The sequence below is a fragment of the Cyprinus carpio genome, chromosome B5 (assembly GCF_018340385.1).
Source record: "Cyprinus carpio isolate SPL01 chromosome B5, ASM1834038v1, whole genome shotgun sequence".
In the NCBI taxonomy this organism is placed as follows: Eukaryota; Metazoa; Chordata; class Actinopteri; order Cypriniformes; family Cyprinidae; genus Cyprinus; species Cyprinus carpio.
The window spans coordinates 14420329-14441318 of record NC_056601.1 but is presented as its reverse complement, the minus strand read 5'-3'; the positions used below and the strand labels follow the sequence as shown (position 1 = coordinate 14441318).

The window sequence follows — 20990 nt, the reverse complement described above, 5'->3', positions numbered from 1 at the left end:
GTTTGCAGTAGGCTATTAAGTACTTAATATTTTATCTGGGGTTAAAAGTAACAGATATCGAGGTGGTACCTTTGCAAAATATTTATTTTATCAGTCGCAAAATCCAATGTTAATTATAACAAATAAGCAGTGAAGATATTTTGCTAACGTTTGTACCATAAATAAAAGTCCAACGGTGTAACCAAAACGCAGGAGGCCATTTCTGTGTGTATATATATGTATTGGCTATAGGACCTTGTATGTATGTATACAGTATGTATTTATTTATTACCTTCTTTTTTTGAAAATTTACGTTTTATTGAAGTCAAGTGGAGAAACCAACCTCTTGATATTAATTAAAATGTATGATAGATTTGTAAATCACCTTGGAAAATAAGTGAAAGCTTGTTTTAAATAACATTATTTCGTAGGCTACTTTCTACTTCATCATGGTTACACCACTTGACATTAAATGCATTTTTCTGGAGCTATGCCGATACAGTATAAACGTTTTTGTTTTTTTTAAAATGGCAAACACATTAAAAACATAACAAGTCTTACGTTTCTAAGAACTTGCCCCGTGTATTAAACTAGATTTCTAAAATATGTCTCCGTTTGATCACCTCGAACGTCATTAATTGTCACTGACCCACGTATTAAAGTATAAACAAATAACTGCACATTCCTATCCTTGGTCAAAGACGCGCTGTTTGGAGCTACATCTCCAACGATATACAGATCTCAGGAAGGTTTGAATGTTTCGTCCGATATAAATTGAGGATGAGAGAGAGCGTCCTGCACATCTCAGGCACGCATCAAGCAGTGAGATCATTTGTGATATAAATATCTCTTTGCCAGCAGATCTGCTCCAGCTCCTGCAGCAGCCGAGGGTAATGCCCACTAGTGAAACAGCGAGTTACCTCAGAGCGCTGGAACAGCAGCAAAATGCTGGAAGTGGCCTAGCACGCTCACAGACAGCTCTCTGGAAAGAATGAACGTTCCTCTCCTGCTTTTACTTCTCTTTCAGTTGCCTCGCTCTGCAGTGCCTACGGGATCTGAACGCGCGTATTTGGAGCACCAACTTGTCGAGGAAGGGCGCGTATCAGGGCGCAGGACTGGAAGACTGTACTGTAGAGTTGGAATAGGTTTCCACCTTCAGATTCACCCCGATGGAAGAGTCAACGGGAGTCACGAACCTGATCCGTTAAGTAAGTTGTGATTTTCCAATCTTTACGGACATGTGGAGAGCTAAATTCAAATAAGTGACTGATTGATCCTTTTTTCATACTTGGTATGCCTGCACAGTGTTCGATTAGAATTTTCGGATAGAAACAAACTTACCAATACTCAGTACGGATGAAATTCTGCTCATTTACATCCTAAATGAAGATAAATTATTAAAATGACCAAAGAGAATCTAAAAAATGCTTCAATGGCATGTATGTTTAAACAGTTTTGCATAATAGAGAAGGTCCTCCCAAGTCACACAGACTAGAATCTTATTGATGGGCTGTGCAAAAACACTCACTGGCTCAAGTAACTGTTATTGCAGACTGATCTGACTGAATGTATGATAAACTACTGCTTCCTCTGGTTGGAGTCTCTTGTTTGGAGCGGATGTTTATTTACAGGTATGGGAACAGGTGCAGAGGCTGAGATCAGAATGCCAGTGAGCTGAAAGCTGGAGTGAGTGGCATCATTAACATGCCATGCACTAGATTTCTGTTAATGGTTGAATAGCTGGGTACACATACCATAGTACCAGGTCTATTTAGAGGGTCTACTGTCAAACAGATGATCAAAATTAGATTAAAGTAAAAAGGACTTTGAGTTTGGCTGTGGGTGTTAAGTCCATGTGCCAGACAGAATATTTAGAAAGCAAACATCATAGACCTGAAACATCTCTCTGAAAGAATTCAGCCTAAAACAATCTCATTTTTAATGTCAACAAACAGTAATTACCAGTACTGTTAATGCCTTAAATATTAAAAAGATGGATGCTATAGCCAAATTCCAGCCAGTTTTTATATTAAGCTATCAAACAGGCTCTTTAAAATCAATTTAAAAAAGCTTATTTCTGGACCCTATGGACCCTGTCACTACACACACGCTAAATGAAGAGCACCCAAACTTGAAGGACTGGCATTGGGAAGTCACATTAATTTTTCTGGGTGGATGTTTTTTACAGTATGCGTTGCAGTGTTTTCTCTATTCTTTACTTACTGTACATATACAGTAAAAGGATCTAATATCCTGACTAATATAAAAGAAGACAAAAAGACAGATGAAAAATAGGCTATATACACACAGTCAGTGTGTGGTGTTAAATGTATTTATTAACAGATGTGACTCAGATTGTACATTGTCTTGTACATACAACAGTAGACAGGAGGGGATAGAATAATGTTTAACTGAACTAATCTCTCTTGCTATAGCATTCAATAATACTTGTAACCAAAATAACCAAAGAACAATAGATTTCACATTGTGTCTTTAAGAATTGAATGTTTTTCTAAACTATTTTCTGTGTAACATCTCCTGCTTTTGACCTGCAAGATATACTGTAAAGCTAAAAACACTTGATTTCTTTATTTTATTTATTCTCTGCTCCAAAGGTGAGGTTGACATAAGTTATGACATCATAAGAGGTTGACATAAGTTATGACATCAACTAATAATGCCTTGTGGCATACATATGTCAATGACATGGCAGACAACTTGCACATATTACCTGAACCCACTTTCAAAATTCAATTATGACTCTTTGTTTAAATGTCGTCACTCTCTTTCATAACTAAACTTGTGTGTGAACATGCCAATACGCCATTGTTTGACCTTTGACGCTTAGGACATTAAGGTCATCAGTCGTCACTGCAACTGTTGTGTTTTTTCATTCTGTAGGTGTGCTGGAGCTGTTTGCCGTGTCTCAGGGGGTCATAGGGATCCGAGGGGTTTTCAGCAACCGATTTCTAGCCATGAACAAGAAGGGGAGGCTTCATGCGACTGTAAGTCTGACCCAACACTATATAAACTTATACATCCACTACAAAAACGTGGATGCAAACCAACCCAAATATGCAGAAGGAAACTCCCCACGCACACTTTTGAAGGAAATCGCGGCTTACTGTGATATTTGTGAGCCTCTGCAAATTCTCTCTACAAAGACTTGTACAGCACAAAGCAGTGGAGAGACACACTGCAGTTTTAGAGCAATCTGGCTTTGCAGGGGTCTGGGCTGTCTGATAGAAGGCAGAGCTTATTAGCATGTGTTAATGGGAAGAGCAGATTAAAATGAGTCTGGGGTAGTTGATAATCTTGCAAGGAAGGGGATCAATATGTGTGTAAACAAAGTTGGACAGCTTTAAGGGCACTTAGCATGCAAACAGCAAGAACCGGGACTTATGCAAGCAAAGCAACAGTATATGGAACTCTAATCTGCATTCATATAGCTTTAAAATTAGAATTGTTTAACTTTCCCATAATAGCAACTGTCTTTTTTCCAAACCCAAACATTCCCCAGCCCACCCACCCAAAGGATCGGTCTAGGAGACACTACTAGTTATCATTCAGCTTTCAACTCCATATTACACACACATACATATCTACACATGCACACACACACACACACACACATATATATATATAGAGAGAGAGAGAGAGAAAGAGCATTATATATATTTAAGTTTTTTTGAAAGTGACTTACGCTCAACAAAGCTACATTTATTTTAATAAAGTAAAACAGTAATATTGTGAAATATTATTAAACTTTTTAAATAACTATCGTCTATTTTAATATATTTTAATATGTAATTTTCTGAATTTTCACCAGCCATTACTCAAAACTTCAATGTCCTTATCCTTTAGAAATCATTATAATAATATTGCATATAATAATATGCTTAATTTTTCAGTTGAGAAAAAAAAAACAAAAAAAAAACATATACATATATATATATATATATATATCTTTGATGAATGTAAAGTTCAAAAGAACAGTATTTATTTGAACCAGAAAAGTTTGGTAACTTTATAAATGTCTTTACAGTCACAAAAACCCTTTACTGCATCCTTGCTGAATAAAAAGTATTATATTTTATTATATATAAAGTGTTCTGTACTTGTGTAGACCCTACTTCACATTAATGTTTTACAATTTTAGAAAAATCTTGTATGGGGCGGATAAAAAAGTAGTCTGATAAATCTGAGGATTAGCCTCCGAACTGCTGCAGACATCATCTGTAATTAAAGCAGCTGCAGCGGCTCCGTCAGACTTGAATTGGGTTTCATTTCCTCAGACCAGCTACAGTTGCACAGGCTTATTTAATAGCTGTCAGCTTGGGTTTTAAACCCCGGGCACTTCACTTCGTAGACAAGTCGGCCTAACCAAAGGAGTATCAAATGACTTAATGTCTGATTTTTGTTGCACTGTCTGTCATATTTAATATTTAGATGTTTTCATAGTGGCAATTTATTACTGTGATAATGGCAAGGAAGACAGATGTACATTATGCCTTGTGACCTATACCCAGCAAGCTATTACTAACATAATCTTTTCAAAGCTTAAGAGGTCACTGCATTTATTAAGAAAACAATGGAGAGTGGGTGAGAAACCAAGAGGGAAATGGAGATGCAACCGTCTCCCATTCCATGAAATGTGGATTGCTCATGAGCCAGAGATGTGTCTCAAATGTAACTAGTTTGCTCACATGGTCTAAAGGTAAAGGAAACCACTCTGAATAATATGGCGACACTTACGAATGGGAACAAATCTGCCATGCCAAGATGTAATTATTCTTATCTGTGTCTGCAACGGTAGAATAGCTCAACGCTGGTGGTGCAAGGCTGAACAGTGGAGGTACCACAGTATGGGAAATCTTGAAAAAAGATTCTTTGTGGATAATATTCACAAAGAAAGCTGTCAGAGAACAGACACAGGTCAAACAGCTGTGCAAGTTCATGACTTAACAATAAAATGTCTACTGCTTGCAGACACCCGAACAGACACATGGGATTTCTTCTATCTCTTCAAACATGGATCGAAATAACCCCCAAAAAATGTCATAAAAGGATGTATCCTCAACAGCTGGCTGCTGTTTAAAACAGCGGTCATAAAGCACTTCCAGAAGACAGAAACCATGTACCCTAATCAAACAAATGTTCAGATGTTTTTGGGGCGAGATTTAGGGGAGAAAGCCCCTGTGAAGTTATGGTGGGTCAAGTTGTGACTGGCATGTTTAGAAAATATTGTAATGGCACCATTTTCTGCTTAGCTGCACTCTTCAGCAAACCAGAACAGTTTTATTATTTCAGAGTTTGGGAATTATGCAAGACCTCTTACTTGGGACTGACCCTCATTAAATTCATGATCTAATTTCCCACCAGATATATTTTTAGAGAGTGAGGCCAAAATTCTTAATAATGTTGGTTGTGTACAGTTGTTAATATAAGCTGCTGTTAGTGTTATGTGACCAAATTCATCTAATTGAACTATCTGAGCTTTGGACAGATATTTAAAGCATTTACTAGAGAGAGATCTAATGGATGTCTGGTCTTGTCAGTGTATGGCTGCATTTCTGAAAGCCTACCTAAGGAGAGAGGCTTTCACATACCATAGATTGCCTACAAACAAGCATGTGTCCTGCTTTCCTGTGCCCTGGAAGGATAAAGTTGTTTCATAGCCTAATGAGTTTTCAGCCCACACAAACCAAGCTCTGCTTCTGTCACTCACCCCAGTCTTTGATTGGAAAGTCGGTTTTGATGACTTTGAGCTAGGAGATAAAAGTAAGACTTGCAATTATTCTGAAACCCCCTCAATGCTTTATTCTGGGGCTCGGTGTCTATAATCTGCTTGCTGCTTTTCATTAGCTCTCTTTATGAGGGGCTAACTCAATCAGGCCACAAAGTGGTCTCTCTCCAGCAGCTGCTAATGTGGCATCCTACAAAGTGTGTGCACAGTAAATTACTTATTGTGTGCCCAAAGTGTTAAAGCTTTATTGATGTGCTGTGGCACTGGAAAAATTGAAGCACAATACAAAAGCCGGTCACTTGCACATACAGTTCTTCTCATAAGTGTACATACCCTTTGCAGAATTGTTCTTTTTTTTTTTTTTTTAAATGCCGATTTTTTTTTTAATTTAGTACTGCCTTGATGAAGCTACATAAACTAAGATTCAAGTTGTGCATTAGTTATAACTTCTTTAATTTCCCAGCATTCTCTGCACACATGGTATTTCCCTCAGTGTCTAGTACTGTATATGATGTTGACATCCAGCTTTGCCGCTGATTTTATATTGTCAATTTTAGAATATTTTAATCAATTAATATTTAGAAAAATACATTTGTAAAAGATTATTTTAAAATATAACATTCTTGTGGAACACTCTTGTGCAACATCTTCGGGACAGTACTAAAATATTATTTGATTTTAAAGATTTTACCTATTATTTTTTTAAATGCTACAGATTCTGCAAGGGCTATGTAAACTTATAAGCACAACTGTAATGGTTCTTATTTGTTTTAGTTGGATCGATGCTGTATATTTAATACAGTATTTTTCCTGTATTGTACTTTCAATACTATTATCACCATCATTATCCTTGCAATAGATAAAATTAAAGCTCATAGACATTCATTATGCTTTTTCTATTCCTCAGTCTACAAAATTATGTAAAAAATTAAAAGTGAGCTGGAAAAGAACTACATGTCTGGTAAACTGATCATGTCCTCTGGTGTTGTGTGGTATCTACTATAATACAAACTGCTACTCTGAATAAAGATGCATAAAGATGCAACAATGGTCTATTTATTTTATTTGTAGGCTCACAGTAACAAACTTGCTGAATAGCTTGCAAAAAAAACTGTTACATTTATACTAGAAATGGTAAAAGTTATCATCTTAGTTGAAAGTAAGATCTACAAATAGTACAGGAAACCATACACTAAATAAACACCATTGCAGCTGGACTCCGGCTGAAATACAAACAAAGATCATCAGTGGGATCTAGTATCATTCACAGGCTGTGTTGAAAGCCAAGATTCAAGACATATTAACATGACCATTAACATGCACAGGCATATCAGTATCAGACTGAACAACTTGTTGATTTTCTATCTTTGTATCTTTTCATTCCCCCTTTTCCTGTCCTTTTCCCCAGGAGAGCTTTACAGATGACTGTAAGTTCAGGGAGCGGTTTCAGGAGAACAGTTACAACACGTACGCCTCAGTGATCCACAAGAACCATCGCACTGGTAGAGAGTGGTTCGTGGCACTTAACAAGAGAGGTAAAGCAAAAATGGGGTCCAGTCCGAGAGTGAAGTCACAACACGTGTCTACACATTTTCTGCCAAGGATGCATTTGCATGAAAAGACCGATCAAGGATTCACAATAACAGACAAAGAGCAAGAAAAACAACCACCTCCACATCCACCAACACCCTCTATAACGAAAGTCGCAGCCAACACCGGAAAGAAAAATCGACCAGTAGTCAAATACTGGCCCAAGTTTCGATTCGGATAAACCAGTGCTGTCTTAAACATGGACTAAACTTGTAAAAAAGACAAGCTGGGAAAAAAGATGGTTTGCTGAAATAACCAGTTTTCTCTTCAGGATAATGAATACTTGCTAAACTTACATGACTTGAGCATTCCAGTCATCATGTACATTAGACGTCAAAGGGCTGAATCAGCCAATCACAAGACATTTTCAAGATGGAACTTCTGAAGTCCGATGTGTATTTTATGAGGATCTTCTGAAAATCTTATGTATTTGAACTAAAGTTGCTTTACAAGAGGATTTGCATTATTATCCTCAGTGATTTTACAAAATATAACTAAATTTTTATATTATACCTCACTGTATTTATACAATATATTTATGTCTCTACAAGCTTTTTTGCACAAACAGTTATCCAGCTCCCAAAACTATAATGTTTGTGATGGTAATATGCAAATATATTTTTTAAAAAGGTGAACAACAGTACAAGAAAAAGAAGGCATATTTTGAATGCTTCTGGGCTGAATAATGCACATGGATTGCTTATTTGCATGAAAAGTCCATATTTATTCTATTAGATGTCTGTCCATCAAAACTATCAGGCTAGATGCTGACTGTCATGGAAATTAAAATCCTGTCACGACCCCAGTGCATTCCACAGAAGAGCGATGTCTCACAAGGATAAACATGTCTTGTGGGACTGCTCTGTGTTTTTTATGAGCTCTGCTCATAGGTGTATCAAATGGCAGACAGTCGTGGTATGACCCTTCACAAAATATCCCTATAACTGTCAAGTAGGGCACACTGAAATGGTGTGGACCTTATCTTTAGTGTTTACAGGTGATTGCAACTATAATCCATTTCCAAACTTTTCACAAAAATTCATTTCTAATAAACATTTCACTATAATGACATTAAAAACATCTTGTGTATAATTCCTAATATTATTCTGAGGCTATTGTCTGTTTTACAAACTACCACAATATAGGAATGCTGTGCTTTTGTATTTGGAATGGGAATATATTAGGAAACAACAGAAATCCTTAAAAGATCATAAAGGTTTCATCACAACTATTATTGCACACTTTGTTAATTCTGCATTATATTCTCCTGGAATCATCAATGTGGCCAAAATCCATATTGTGCATGCATGGTGGTGGTAGTGGATGTCTATGTCTGAAGACTATTGCCCATTGCAATTGACATAACAGCTGGCTTGTGCCATTATCGGATCCAAGGGGTAAAGTCAGGGTTTGGTGGAGGTCAGACATTCCATCGGAAAATGGTTTACAACAGTGTCTCATCAAACAGGTTGAAATACAGGGGTCAAGACATCCACATCAAATGGTGTCTGCAGAAGCCGTAATGCTGAACAGTGCTATGGCTCTAAATGTTTCTTCATAGTCCTTGGATATAGGCCAAGACATACATCCATTAGCCAGGAGTCAGGACTATGACTTTTGTCTGGGAATACAGTCTTTGCCATTCAAATTCCTTATAACCAAAATCAATTTTACCAAGTTTAGATAAGAACAAGAATGATGGCAAAATGCATAGAACTGTTTAATAAAAGTTTAAAGAGCTGTGCCACCTAGTGGTTATGGATGAATATTTAGACCACGGGTACATTTTGGTCTGACTTGGCAAAACATTAAGGATAACTGTTTGCCATGTGTTCAATAATTTTAAATGAGACAACAAATAACATCACAAAACTGTGGTTCAGCAGAACTGTTCAGTCCAGATAAATGAATCCCCACTAATTCCAGTAGCAGTGAAGATGCACAAAACCCAATTTTTAAAGCAGTCAAAATCTCTCTCTCTCTCTCTCTCTCTCTCTCTCTCTCTTAAAAAAGTTAATCATCTTATTGCTAATTTCATCTTACACGTCCTTTAACATAAATGTATTTATTTGATGATTAGGCATTTTATGTTGTAAAAGCAAAATTGATTTGGGGCAATACCCAAAACATTATTAAAGGACAAAGGAAAAAGCTCTTCATCCAAAATAAATAAATAAATAAATAAAGATTGGAACTCTTAAAATATTAATAATTTATGTTTGCTGTTAAAAATGAATCAGTCGCATTGTATTTTATTCTGACATAACAATGACGCAAGATGATTTTAAATTTGCATGAAAAATCTTAAAGCTTTCATTTAGAATTTATACCAAAATATGATGAAGTTTCTCAAAATAATATAATATAAATTGCACTATATTATATTACATTATCTTATAAAGCCGTGGAAGCATAGACTGCAAGAAATCATTAATTACACAGAGTAGGTCTTTGTTGGTAGGCTACCAGAAGACAAGACTCTGCTAGACCACATGATATACAACAAGGAAATCACGTAATCATACATTCACCTGCCACTTATAATGCTTTCACACAAGTTATTCTTTAAACAGCCTTTGGATGCATACCACCAATCTTCCTGCTACTCTTACCATAGCAGAATTAGTACCCTGTACTTGTAATATTAATATCTGAAATAATAACTATTTTGGAGCTCTAAGAAACAGCATTGCAGACAAACAAACTTACACTGATATTGTCGCTTGAGAACGTCTTCCTGGGAATCGAGCTTGTTTGGATGGGCGGGGCTTAAGAATTTATATTGGATCGTGATTGGTTTACAACCGGAAAACACGATAACTGCTACTATCCTACTACAGCTGTCTGTTACCATGGGAATAACTCAAAGTAAACAAGATGGAAGACGACAGCGGCGTCTTTTCGGGAGAAACCGTGGAAGAGTTTCGCACTTATGAGGACTTCTTAGATTCTCAGATAAAACCTCTGGATTTATTTTACCTTGAGGTGAAGTATTAAATTTCACGCTGCAAGTTAAACCGCCTGTGTTATGTGACGTTGTTAATCTCACGCTCACTGTGAGATCAGATGCATCAAGAAAACGATTTCTTTTGTTTCATTACTAAATCAGCATTTTTATTAGTCAATGTGAATAGTCTGGCAGTTACGCTTGTGCACACATTACGATAGTCTGTGCAGACAGATGGAGTAACAAAGTCATTTGTAAGTATGGCCTGTGAAAGTGTACGTTTGCAGTTAAACGTTAGATGGCGACATGGTACTTCGTTCCTGCATGCTTCTATAAACTGCAACGTTTTCTCATCATAATGTACAATGGTAGCCTAAGTGAGACACTGTAACGTTAGTTATGTTTATTATCATCTTATTAGCAAATTGTTGTCATTAAAGTAATTTTGATGTAGTCGGTTTATACAAGTCAACATTCAATCACAACATCAGGCATTACAGTGTTTCTTTTAGCCCAGTTTTAGAAATTTGGATGTAATTAATAAAATAATAACATTTTGTAATATTGACTGTGTTATTTTGGCTAATGAGTGAGGTAAAGTCATGGTATACTGTACATATTTTACACTTAATGTAAGAGTCTTGGAAACTGTAAGAGGCATTGCCTGTATGGACTTAAAAAAATCACCATTTGATTTACTTGGGATTTGTTCAAGAGCTTGGAAGAAAATAATTCAAACTTGAGTTGTAGGAATTGTCTGTAGCAGTCTAGAAATGCCAGTGTGTGGTTTCCTTCACAATGAGGACTCTGGGATTTATTCAGACACATTCTGGTTTAGTTTCATATGTGGGGGCTTATTTCTGGTTAACGTTACAGGAATGAGCGTGTCTTAAGTTATAAGGTGTTGTGTGACCTGAGTGGTTACACATTTAGTCATTTACACAGTGCTGGATTCAAAATTCAGATCTACTGTCTGGAGGTTTTGGTAATACAAGCAACTATATTGTTTTTAGGTACAAAAAATTCTAACTTTTTTTAAAAAAGAAATTAATACCTTTATTCAGCAAAGATGGATTAAATTGATCCAATGTGACAGTTTATAAAGATCAAAGATATTCATAATGTTAAAAAAGATTTCTGTTACAAAAAAATTTTTTAAACTTTAAAATCATCTGAGAATCCTGAAAACAAAAATTACACAAAAAAATATTTAGCAGCACAGCTGTTTACAACATTGTTTAAAAAATGTAAATAAATCTTAATTTCTGAAGGATTATGTGACACTGAAGACTGGAGTAATTTCTGCTGAAAATTCTGCTTTGCCATCACAGGAACAATGAAATATATTTAACATTTCCTTTAAATTGTAATTTAGGCTTAGATTTTTTAATGATGTGTTATATACAGTATTTTGGTAACATTAACATGGTTTCAGTGTCAACCTTACAGAGAAAAAATATATAACATTTTCCCTATTTTTATTTGACATTTATACTTTTCACTGTTTGATTTTTAGTGTATTTATATTAAGATTGAGTTTAACCCTTCACAAATGGATCCTGCCGTTTGAGTCAGAGTTTTTTTGTGTGTGTGTGGTGGGGGGGGGGGGGTTCCTCAGCAGCAGCTCTCTACAAACTCAATGCCCTGTTGCCACATGAAAGCAACTTCTCCTTTTGAGGGCATAATGAATCCCACTAAATCATATGGAAATGATACTACCCACTTTTAACTAGGCTGCAGTGACATGTGGTAAAAATCCTTGATCCTGGCAACCATGAAATTGTCAGCGCAGCTCATGTAATTTTGTCATATAAATAGCATGTATACTAAAATAGGATTGATATAAATAGCACTTGAGCACAAAACTAGCACAAATGTGTCATAAATACACTGGCCTGTTTGTACAGAAATGCCATTTTTTCATATTATTCAGTCAGTTTTAACCACCCCCAGCTGAGCAGATCTGTATTATTGCTCCTCCAGGATCAGGAACTGGCCCGCCAGCTGGTGGAGCTGGGCCACAAGGGTAGCAGTTTGGAGAGGGAGGAATTTGAGACAAGGAAAGCAGCTGCCGAGGCCTCCAGGCTTGCTTCAGGGAGCCAACAGAAGTAAGGTTTTTGTGTTGTGACCATGAAAAGGGGACAAATTTCACACCAGTATGTGACCTCGAGAACATGTATTTTCCAGTAAATGCTTTAGGCCTCATTCATGAAACACGAGCAGAATGAATTTCTGTGCAAATCGTTTGTTAAACCACTCTGACGTAAATTGTCACATTCAATTTAATGGCGCAATCTACGTACGAATGTTTTATGAATAGTTTATACAGTGATTCATTCTGCTCAAGTTTCATGAATGAGGCCCAATGGCTTTAAAGAATGGATTAATTATTGATGCACATTCACTGTAAATATCAAAGACATCAAATGACAGTAAGATGGTAGCAAATAATCTTAGATTATAGGATCTAAATGTCCAAGGAAACAACAGGCTGTTTTTAAAGCAACTTTCCAGTGACGTTAATGCTCTTTATAGATGCACCTGACATGCGTTTCTTAAGCACAGATCCTTCATCCCTTCACTGTGAGAGAGGCAAAAGCTTTGTTTGTGGGAATTTTTGGGATGCTATAAACTTGGACTCCGACTTGGACGAGGATTGCATAGTTGCTGTGGTGAGGCTTCAGGAAACATTTTTGGAGAACTATATTTGTGTTTTCTTCCTAACCACCTGCAGACGTGTCTTTGTGGCGTTCAGTGCTTGTCAAAATGGACAGAAGTTCTGGGTCTCGGTTCAAGTAAAATAATATGTCAAATGAAAGAAAAGAAGAAAAAAAAGAGTCTATTTCAGTTTAAATTGCAGTTAAATAAGAAAACAACTCTTTAGGCATATAATTTGATACAGCCTTTTGAAAGTATTTGTGTGTAATTCAAGCCAATAAACTTCTTGATAGTGCTCCTAGTGTGTCTTTCTTAACCAAGAAGCTCAAATAGTCAGTGAAGGTCTGTACTGCAGGCCCCAATTATTTGGGCTGTCTTAAATCAATAGTTTTTGACATAACATGCAGTATTTGACCATTTAAGTGTATTTTGTCATGTTTCCACATAGCGAATAAGTAAACAGTGGCTCTTGGTTACTTGCTTAAATTGATGCTAGCAAAGTGTGATCTAAATGTGGTTTTCACATCCACCTTTCTCTCCACAAGAGGGCCCCATCACGTCAGTACTGTTCCTAGGTTACCATAGCTATGCATATTTGAGGGTTAGTATGCCTATCAAGTCTAGGTTTAGTTGTATGCTGCAAAGTTACTTCACTTAAATTCTGAACAATCTCCTGTAAAGTTCTGTAAAAGAGTTAGTCTGGACTGTTATTTAGATACTGTATTGCTATAATTCTTAATCACTGAGCTTAAATTAGCGACCAGGATCACAATGCACAGCCTTACTGCTTCTGGAGATTGTGAAGACAAGCCAAACACTTGTAATAAAAGACCAAATGGCATTTTTTTGCGCCTTTGAAGGGCATGGTGGGGAGGGGACATGACTTGTGTGGTAAAATGTAAGTGAGCTATATATATGGTACCACTATATTCATTAAATAGCATTTTGAACCTTTTGTTTATTCTTAAAGAATGAAAAATTCAAATCTGTACAATTTGGGGTCTTTTATGCTCAACAAGGCTGTATTTATTTGATCATAATACAGTGAAAACAGTAATATTTTGAACTAATTTAATTTAAAGAAACTATTTTCTATTTCCTATATTTAAAATGTAATTTATTCTTGCAGCGATAAAGCTGAATTTTCAGCAGCCATTACTCCAGTCTTCATTGTCACTTCAGAAATTCTTCTGCTGATTTGATGCTCAAAAGCATTTCTATTAGTGTTGAAGACATTTGTGCTGCTTAATATTTTAAACTGGGATAATTTAAAGATTCCTAGATACGTAAAAAGTGCAAAAGAACATCATGTATTTGAAATAGAAATCATAAATGTCTTCACTGACACTTTTGATCAATCTAATGCATTGCTTAATGAATAAAAGTATTAATTTCTTTAAAAAAAAAAAAAAAAAAAAAATCAAACACACAAACAAACTAACTGAGCCCAAACCTTGGATGGGTAGTGAAGAAGACAGTTTAAAATCTTTGATTGATTTACAATTACCTTCAACTCAACAAAACAAACATTAAATTCCTCCCCTTTAGTGACTCCCTCTCAATTTCCATCTTCCAGTGTGCTCTCTCTCTCTCTCTCTCTCTCTCTCTCTCTCTCTCTCTCTGCCTTCCTTCCTCTCTTTCTCTCCACCTTTTCAGGCCTCCTTTTGCTCTCGGAGACCTTTAGTGCCTGCAGGTGTATAAATAGAGATGTTTTCCATTAAGACGTGCTTTGCCTGTAGCGTGCATCTGATCAATGAATGCTCCTGCACCTGTGGTAATAAAATCCCAGAGGATGAGGGAGACTGAATGCTAATCAGATGTTGCCCTTTTGTTGCCACGTTATAGGCTAATCCATAACATGCTTCATTTGACAGATAGGCATTGTTGTATCCTGCCAACATATCACAATTGAACAAATGAAGGGATTTCGCCCAGAGAAACTCAATACTTGACGGACGCAATGGGAAAAGTTTGAATGAAAGAGATGGTTGACTAAAAGATGGCTATTGTGGTGAAAAGGTTCCACAATGACTTATGACTGCATTGAAATAATGGACAACAGTAAACGTAAGACTCTCTTTATGTGATTAAAAGTAGATGAGGGATTGTCTGAATGCCTGACTCCTTCATCACCGTCTCTTTTTCTCTGCATCTGTGACTTCTTCAAGATGAATGTGAATTAAGCAGATGAGTGAAAGCATTACTTTTTTCCACTAATAAATCAGGTCCATACAGAGAGAATGGGAGCCATCATGAGTTTGGCTCGGATCTGAGCATATGGATAGTACAAAAAAACACTGCAGTCACGTAATTCGTTTCTCCTGTAGTACTGGTGTTTAGTGCCGAGGCCATGTTGAAAACCAGCTCATGCCCTCTCAGCAAGTTTACAATTCACAGTGTCCTCATAAATGCTGCACCACTAGGTCTGGATCAAAAAGTGTAAGGTCACGCAGGTTCCGCGCATTCTGGTGCGAGTTTCAGAGAGACGAGGGAGCCTGGTGGTTTTACGCAGGCCTGATATGAGGCCCTGGCAGGAGCCCTGAAACCTGCAGTCTGGCCCAGGCCCAGCAGTAAATGTCAGCAGATGTCCTGACCTCGCGTGCTCATGACAGGCTCTTGAGACTCGAGCTCGAACCCTCCCCCCAAACCCCCAGCACAACCACAGCCATGCTCTTTGTCCATTGTTTGACTCCTTCGAAAAATGCCACTCTCCACAAATTCACCCCTTTCGAAATTGATGGTTAGAGCCATCTCTCACTAGCCAAGTAAAACCCTGCTGCGAACACAGAGTGTACATATGCACGGCGGTGTTAATCCCTCGCTCACATAGGCTGAAATAAGACCTTCAGGCCTGTTTTTTAGGGCACGGTCAGGAGGATAGCTTGGATTATGCTGGCTGTCCCAGCATACGGGGTGCTAAATGAAGCTAATTGGAAAGTTGCTGCATACGTGTTAGTCACTCAAACAAATATTTACACTGCTCTGAAGCCAGCGGCATGTCATTTGAACACTGTAACAGTGCCTAAGCTTTATATATTGAGATTTGCATGAGTCTGCATAAGTGCAGCGATAAACATTCGATTCGAAGAAGGCAGTTGTTTGCCTAAGCGTCATTTTATGTTGGAGATGTCCACACCACTTTTATTCCCATGGTACTAACATTTTGTAATAGTATTTCTTCTGTTGTAAAGTGAATAATAGCTTGAATTAATAGCAGTGATATCTAATACAGAGGGATTGTCAAGCAGATCTCTTTTCTATTCTCTATTCTATTCAGGAGCTTGAATTGATCGATTGTATCCACAAACCACTATGTAAAGACAATGTATGCTTTGATGTAAAAAAAAACAAATCCAGTGTGCTGCAGCTGTTTTTTAAATAATTTTTTGTCCTGTTTTGATTTGAAATGAGTACACTATAAAAGGAAGTCTTGGTTTACCTACTGTAGAAGTGATTACAAAGGACAGCAGCGTAAGAAATAAGTTGAGACTGTTGAAACATATACATCATTCAAGGGTTGAGCATTCTTCCGGTTATCCACAATGAAAGGATAATTGACACAAAAATGAAAAACCTGTCATTATTTACCTGTCATTCCAAACCTCTATGACCTTCTCTTGTGTGGAACAGAAGATAATTAAAAAACATCTCACTGATTTTTTTTTCTTCTTTTATACAGAATATTACAGAATATAAGCATACCTGTAGGTTAGCTGATTTTAACTTGTATGAACTGAATTTTGGGTTATATTCAAATCAACTGAGCAAATATTCTCACTCACCAGAATTAAAAGCCAGCTTCCTTGCTCAGCATGTTTGCATTGAAAAGAAATGGGATTTGTCAGAAATAACAAGATCTTGTTTCAGTTTCCTTTAAAGAGCTTTGCAATGGATTTATTCAATCTGGAAATAATGTTCTATTTCACTGACTTGTCACTTTACTTTTTCACATCCTTATTACTTGTCTTGAAGCAGGCAACTTTTTGGAAATGCTACGGGTGTTGTTTTGAGTAAAACTAGGTTTTTTAAAAATGAATTGGCCGCATGTGGAGTCATTTTAAGAGTGTGGATCTTGTTACGAAGCTGGTGCTGAATTGTGCTCTGAATGATTGAGACCAGGAAAGACTGTTGCACAGAATCAACAGTGCTGATGTGGATTAGGACTGAGAAACAGCATTTAAAATGTAAAAATAATAAAATGAATATACTGACACAGAGTTTTTTGTTAGACTAACACGGTTACAATCAATCTATACCAAAAGACTACCTTTCATTTCAAGAGTCTCTGTGGTTATTGGTTATTTTTAAATTTCACAACATAGCCTACCACAGAGGTGCCCAAACCTTTTACTGTGAAGGGTCAAAAATTTAACTTGAGCTGAAACTTGAGCAAGCTGAAAGTAAATTTTGCATTATATTAAAATGTATTTTATTTATTTATTTTTTGTAATCAATTTCCCTTTTTTTTTTAAATAGGCCTCAATCAAAACTCAATTTAGAAAGATATGCCTCAGTGGCATGGTGTTTTTTTTGTTGTTGTTTTTTTTACCTATTTTTGTCTGCCCTCTTGTGTTATGCCACGGTGGGCAAAATCAAAGGTCACCATGGACCAATGTTGACCGCAGACCCTAGTTTGGGCATCTCTATCCTACGGATTTCATGAGAGAATGAAAAGAACCATGGATAATATTAGATACCTTTTATATTTTTAAATTACCAATTTGTTATTACAATCTGACATGCACAAAAGCAAATTTTTATGGCTGTGGTTGTCCTTCAACAGACCAAATGCTTTTCATGGTTATCCTTGTTGAACTTAAGGGATTTTTTATATAACATCCAAATCTAAATGTCTGCAGTCAGAAGTCTCTCCTCATCAGTGTATGATATTTAATATACATGAGCAGCAGTGTGTTCTGTGTGGACAGGTGTAAAAATAGAAACCATGAATCGAAAACCATATAACCATAATTTTTTTTCTTGTTGCAGTGTATTTAACATGAATAACATACATTTCCTTATTTGTTGCTTTATGACATTTATAGGGCATGATGTTACTCTCTGAATTACAGCAGATGTGATTGCCAAATGACCAGGCTCAGGTTTGGTCATGCAATCACTAATGTTTATACTCTTGTGATTATTCTCACCACCACATGTTACGACTGTGTGGTCAAACCCTAAATAGAGACACATGAGTTTGATGATTTAGTCTTCTTTGTGTCTGATTAATATGGATACCAGTAGAGAATTATGCGATTTGTCTCAGTTACGTTCACACCAGATATTTCCAGATAATCAACAACAGCGGAATATCAAATAAATCTTTGTGTGCTGGGCTCAGTTTTGTTCTTAATGAAAGCATTGTTTTGTTATGTTCTACTTTTAGCCATTTCCTCTTTGTGTGCTGTTTGTCATGCAAGTTGCATTTTCAATCGAGAAGGCGCATTTGCTGCTCAGGTTCTGGTCTTCTTTGAAAAACGCTTTTATTATGAGCTGTTACAGCGGTTAGTGACTTTGCAGAGGTACGTATGAGTTCACCTTTTGCCCTTTACCTAAGGCTCTAAGGCCTGTGATGTTTCATGATGTGGCTTCCAGTATCCCAGTGCAGAGGTGGAAGTGTTTTCCACATTAAGTAGCCTTTCGCCATAAAGATACTAGTCAATCATCTGCTTTATAGTTTGGCCTCCTCACAAATGCCGGATGTATATGATGGATTCTGCAGTGACCTGGAGGTATTATGATGAACGCATGTTAATATCTTTGTCAGTGCAGAGACACTGAACAGGACCACCTTTTAATGTGTAAAGGATTTACCAAAAGACTCCCAAATTAGTGGTGGAAGGAGATGGGAATGGATGAGAAATGACCCTTCTGTATTATACTGAAAGCCAAATGAAGGTGTATTAGAAAGTATTTGTAAAAATAACATCAAATTTAAATATTTTCTACAGTACAGCTTTAACATTTGATACTTTGGCAAATGCGAAACTAACACAAAGACTGGACAATTAAACAATGCAACAAAAGACACAAGTAAGACAGCTCAATTCCACTGGTCAGAACATTTTGTAAGATACAGCCCTTATGTTTTCCTAGTCTGTCTGTGGTTAATAGCCACTTTAGCTTGCTGTATGATTAGAAGGTCCTGCAGACTGAGGAGGTTAGAACCACAAGCCTAACATGTGCAAAGCAGATTAATCTAATGGACCACAGTGCTTGTGATGGAGGAATCCTGCTGAATGTCAGAGTGAGATGAAACAACTCATTCCATGCAGCACAGGCATATTTAAATATCATTTAAATACATTTTCCTACATTTTGTACATCAAAGTTGCATGCAAAGGATATATTTTACTAACATTATGCTAATGTTAATAAGAAAATGGACTTTACTTAAGTAAACCAGTTCAGCTTCAGGTCAAAAGATTAATCCATAAAATTCATATGATGAGTTTATAACTAATCAAATGAATCAATTTATTGTTGAATGTTTAGACCGTTTAGACTGTGTCTTGACACCACGGGTTAAAATGTAACATTTTAACAGAACCCCAATCATATTAAAATATACTCAGTATAATTTAATGACCCTGCATGTTTCATTTACCACAAACATCAGTGGTTAACAGTCTGTAAAATGGAGTACAGTATGTGTAACTGATACGTTTGACTCAATATAATCAGAGGTGACACAGAATTTCTTTAAAAAAGGAGTTAAGTAAATTGTCATGCTGGGTGGAATTTCCCTTGACGTTTAACAGCCCAAAATAATATTTTCCATAAGATTCTTTTTCTCCATGTGCCCTCAGGAAAAATATTTCACAAACTGTACCTGCTGAATTTTAGAAATCACTGTACTATTGAAAGCTGCCATCTGCCAGGCCAGTATGAATATAATGTTTCTTTTTTCTTCTTATTTGAGAAAGATCTGATGCAACTGAAGGACTGAATTCTCAACACAACATCTGTTGTTCTTAGCGATGTCTTAATCATTGTCAGGGATCCTTTTTGAGGGTAATTCGGCCAGATGCTAAGTTTGTAAAATGTGAGGTTTTTCGATGACATTCCATCAGTAATGATCACAATTATTTGACAAAACTTCAGCCATTTGATTATAATAAGGAATCAGCACAGATCAAATTAATTTGGCATGGGATGGCCAGAAGTTAGAGCTCACAGCAATGTTCGTATTGAATTTCTTTCATTATGATCCAAGCGTTAAAGCCTGCCTCTCCTTTCAGCTGTACAAACAGATAGTAAAATTGAACTTGAGAGCAGCTAGAAGATAAATCATTAGCGCTGGTCAGTGCATAGCTGAGAGAGCGCCAATGGGAACACTTTGTGTCCTGTGGTTGATAAAAAGCTTCTTATTTTTCTGGCCAGCCATAATCCCAGAGGTCTTTAATAGTGTATGAGCATGGTAAACACATTCTTTTTTTATTGATAGAACACTGAAATTAAGGAAATTGATGCAGTAAGCTGAAGGGCAGGCAAATATCTTGGTGCCATATTGAACAATTTAGTTGTGAATTTCTCATACTTGAGTTGCATTGATGTTGTGCAGTGGTATATAAGCATTTATTAGGAACTTGGCACTCATGCCAGTGGTCATCTGTCTGAAGCAAGCAGCTCCAGCTGAATATTGTTTACCTTGTGCTTTCATGCAAGAGCGAGAGAGAAACAGAGAAAGATATGACCAAAAACGAACTGCACATCAGTGGCCATGGTTGAATCAATCTCTCCAAGGCATACAAAGTAAAGTGTTGTTGTAATTTAAATTTTTTTCAAGGTTAAACATTTTCAGTAAGGAAATAAATATACAAATTACAATGTTTTACACTTTCTGCTGTCACTTTCCATATATATATATATATATATATATATATATATATATATATATATATATATATATATATATATATATATATATATATATATATATATATATATATATATATTTAGTGACAAAAATGTGAGGGGAAAAACCAAGTGATTTATTAAAAATACACCTAGCTTACTTTTCTCTTTTGGGGTATGTTTCTAAATTTTGAAAAAAATGTGAAGAAC

The 20990-nt window shown here is 36.4% G+C and overlaps 2 protein-coding genes across 4 annotated transcripts in view; both read left to right on the top strand.

The window, feature by feature from the left end:
• The first annotated feature begins 779 nt into the window (after positions 1-779).
• LOC109090909 (fibroblast growth factor 5) lies at positions 780-8380 on the top strand. Its single transcript, XM_019104733.2, has 3 exons — positions 780-1187; positions 2881-2984; positions 7134-8380. Exons 1-3 carry the CDS (start codon positions 971-973, stop codon positions 7494-7496), a joined length of 684 nt encoding a protein of 227 aa, XP_018960278.1. The 5' UTR covers positions 780-970; the 3' UTR covers positions 7497-8380.
• A 1752-nt stretch (positions 8381-10132) lies between these two features.
• Positions 10133-20990, top strand: part of cfap299 (cilia and flagella associated protein 299) — a 44658-nt gene continuing 33800 nt past the window's right edge. Inside the window, exons 1-2 of one of the 3 annotated variants that reach the window (XM_042724541.1) lie at positions 10133-10300; positions 12246-12370. In XM_042724541.1, coding sequence (XP_042580475.1) covers positions 10193-10300; positions 12246-12370 — 233 coding nt within the window. In that variant the 5' untranslated portion in view covers positions 10133-10192. The remainder of the gene's footprint in view (positions 10301-12245; positions 12371-20990) is intronic. The other 2 variants (XM_042724542.1, XM_019104622.2) reach the window with 2 other exon arrangements.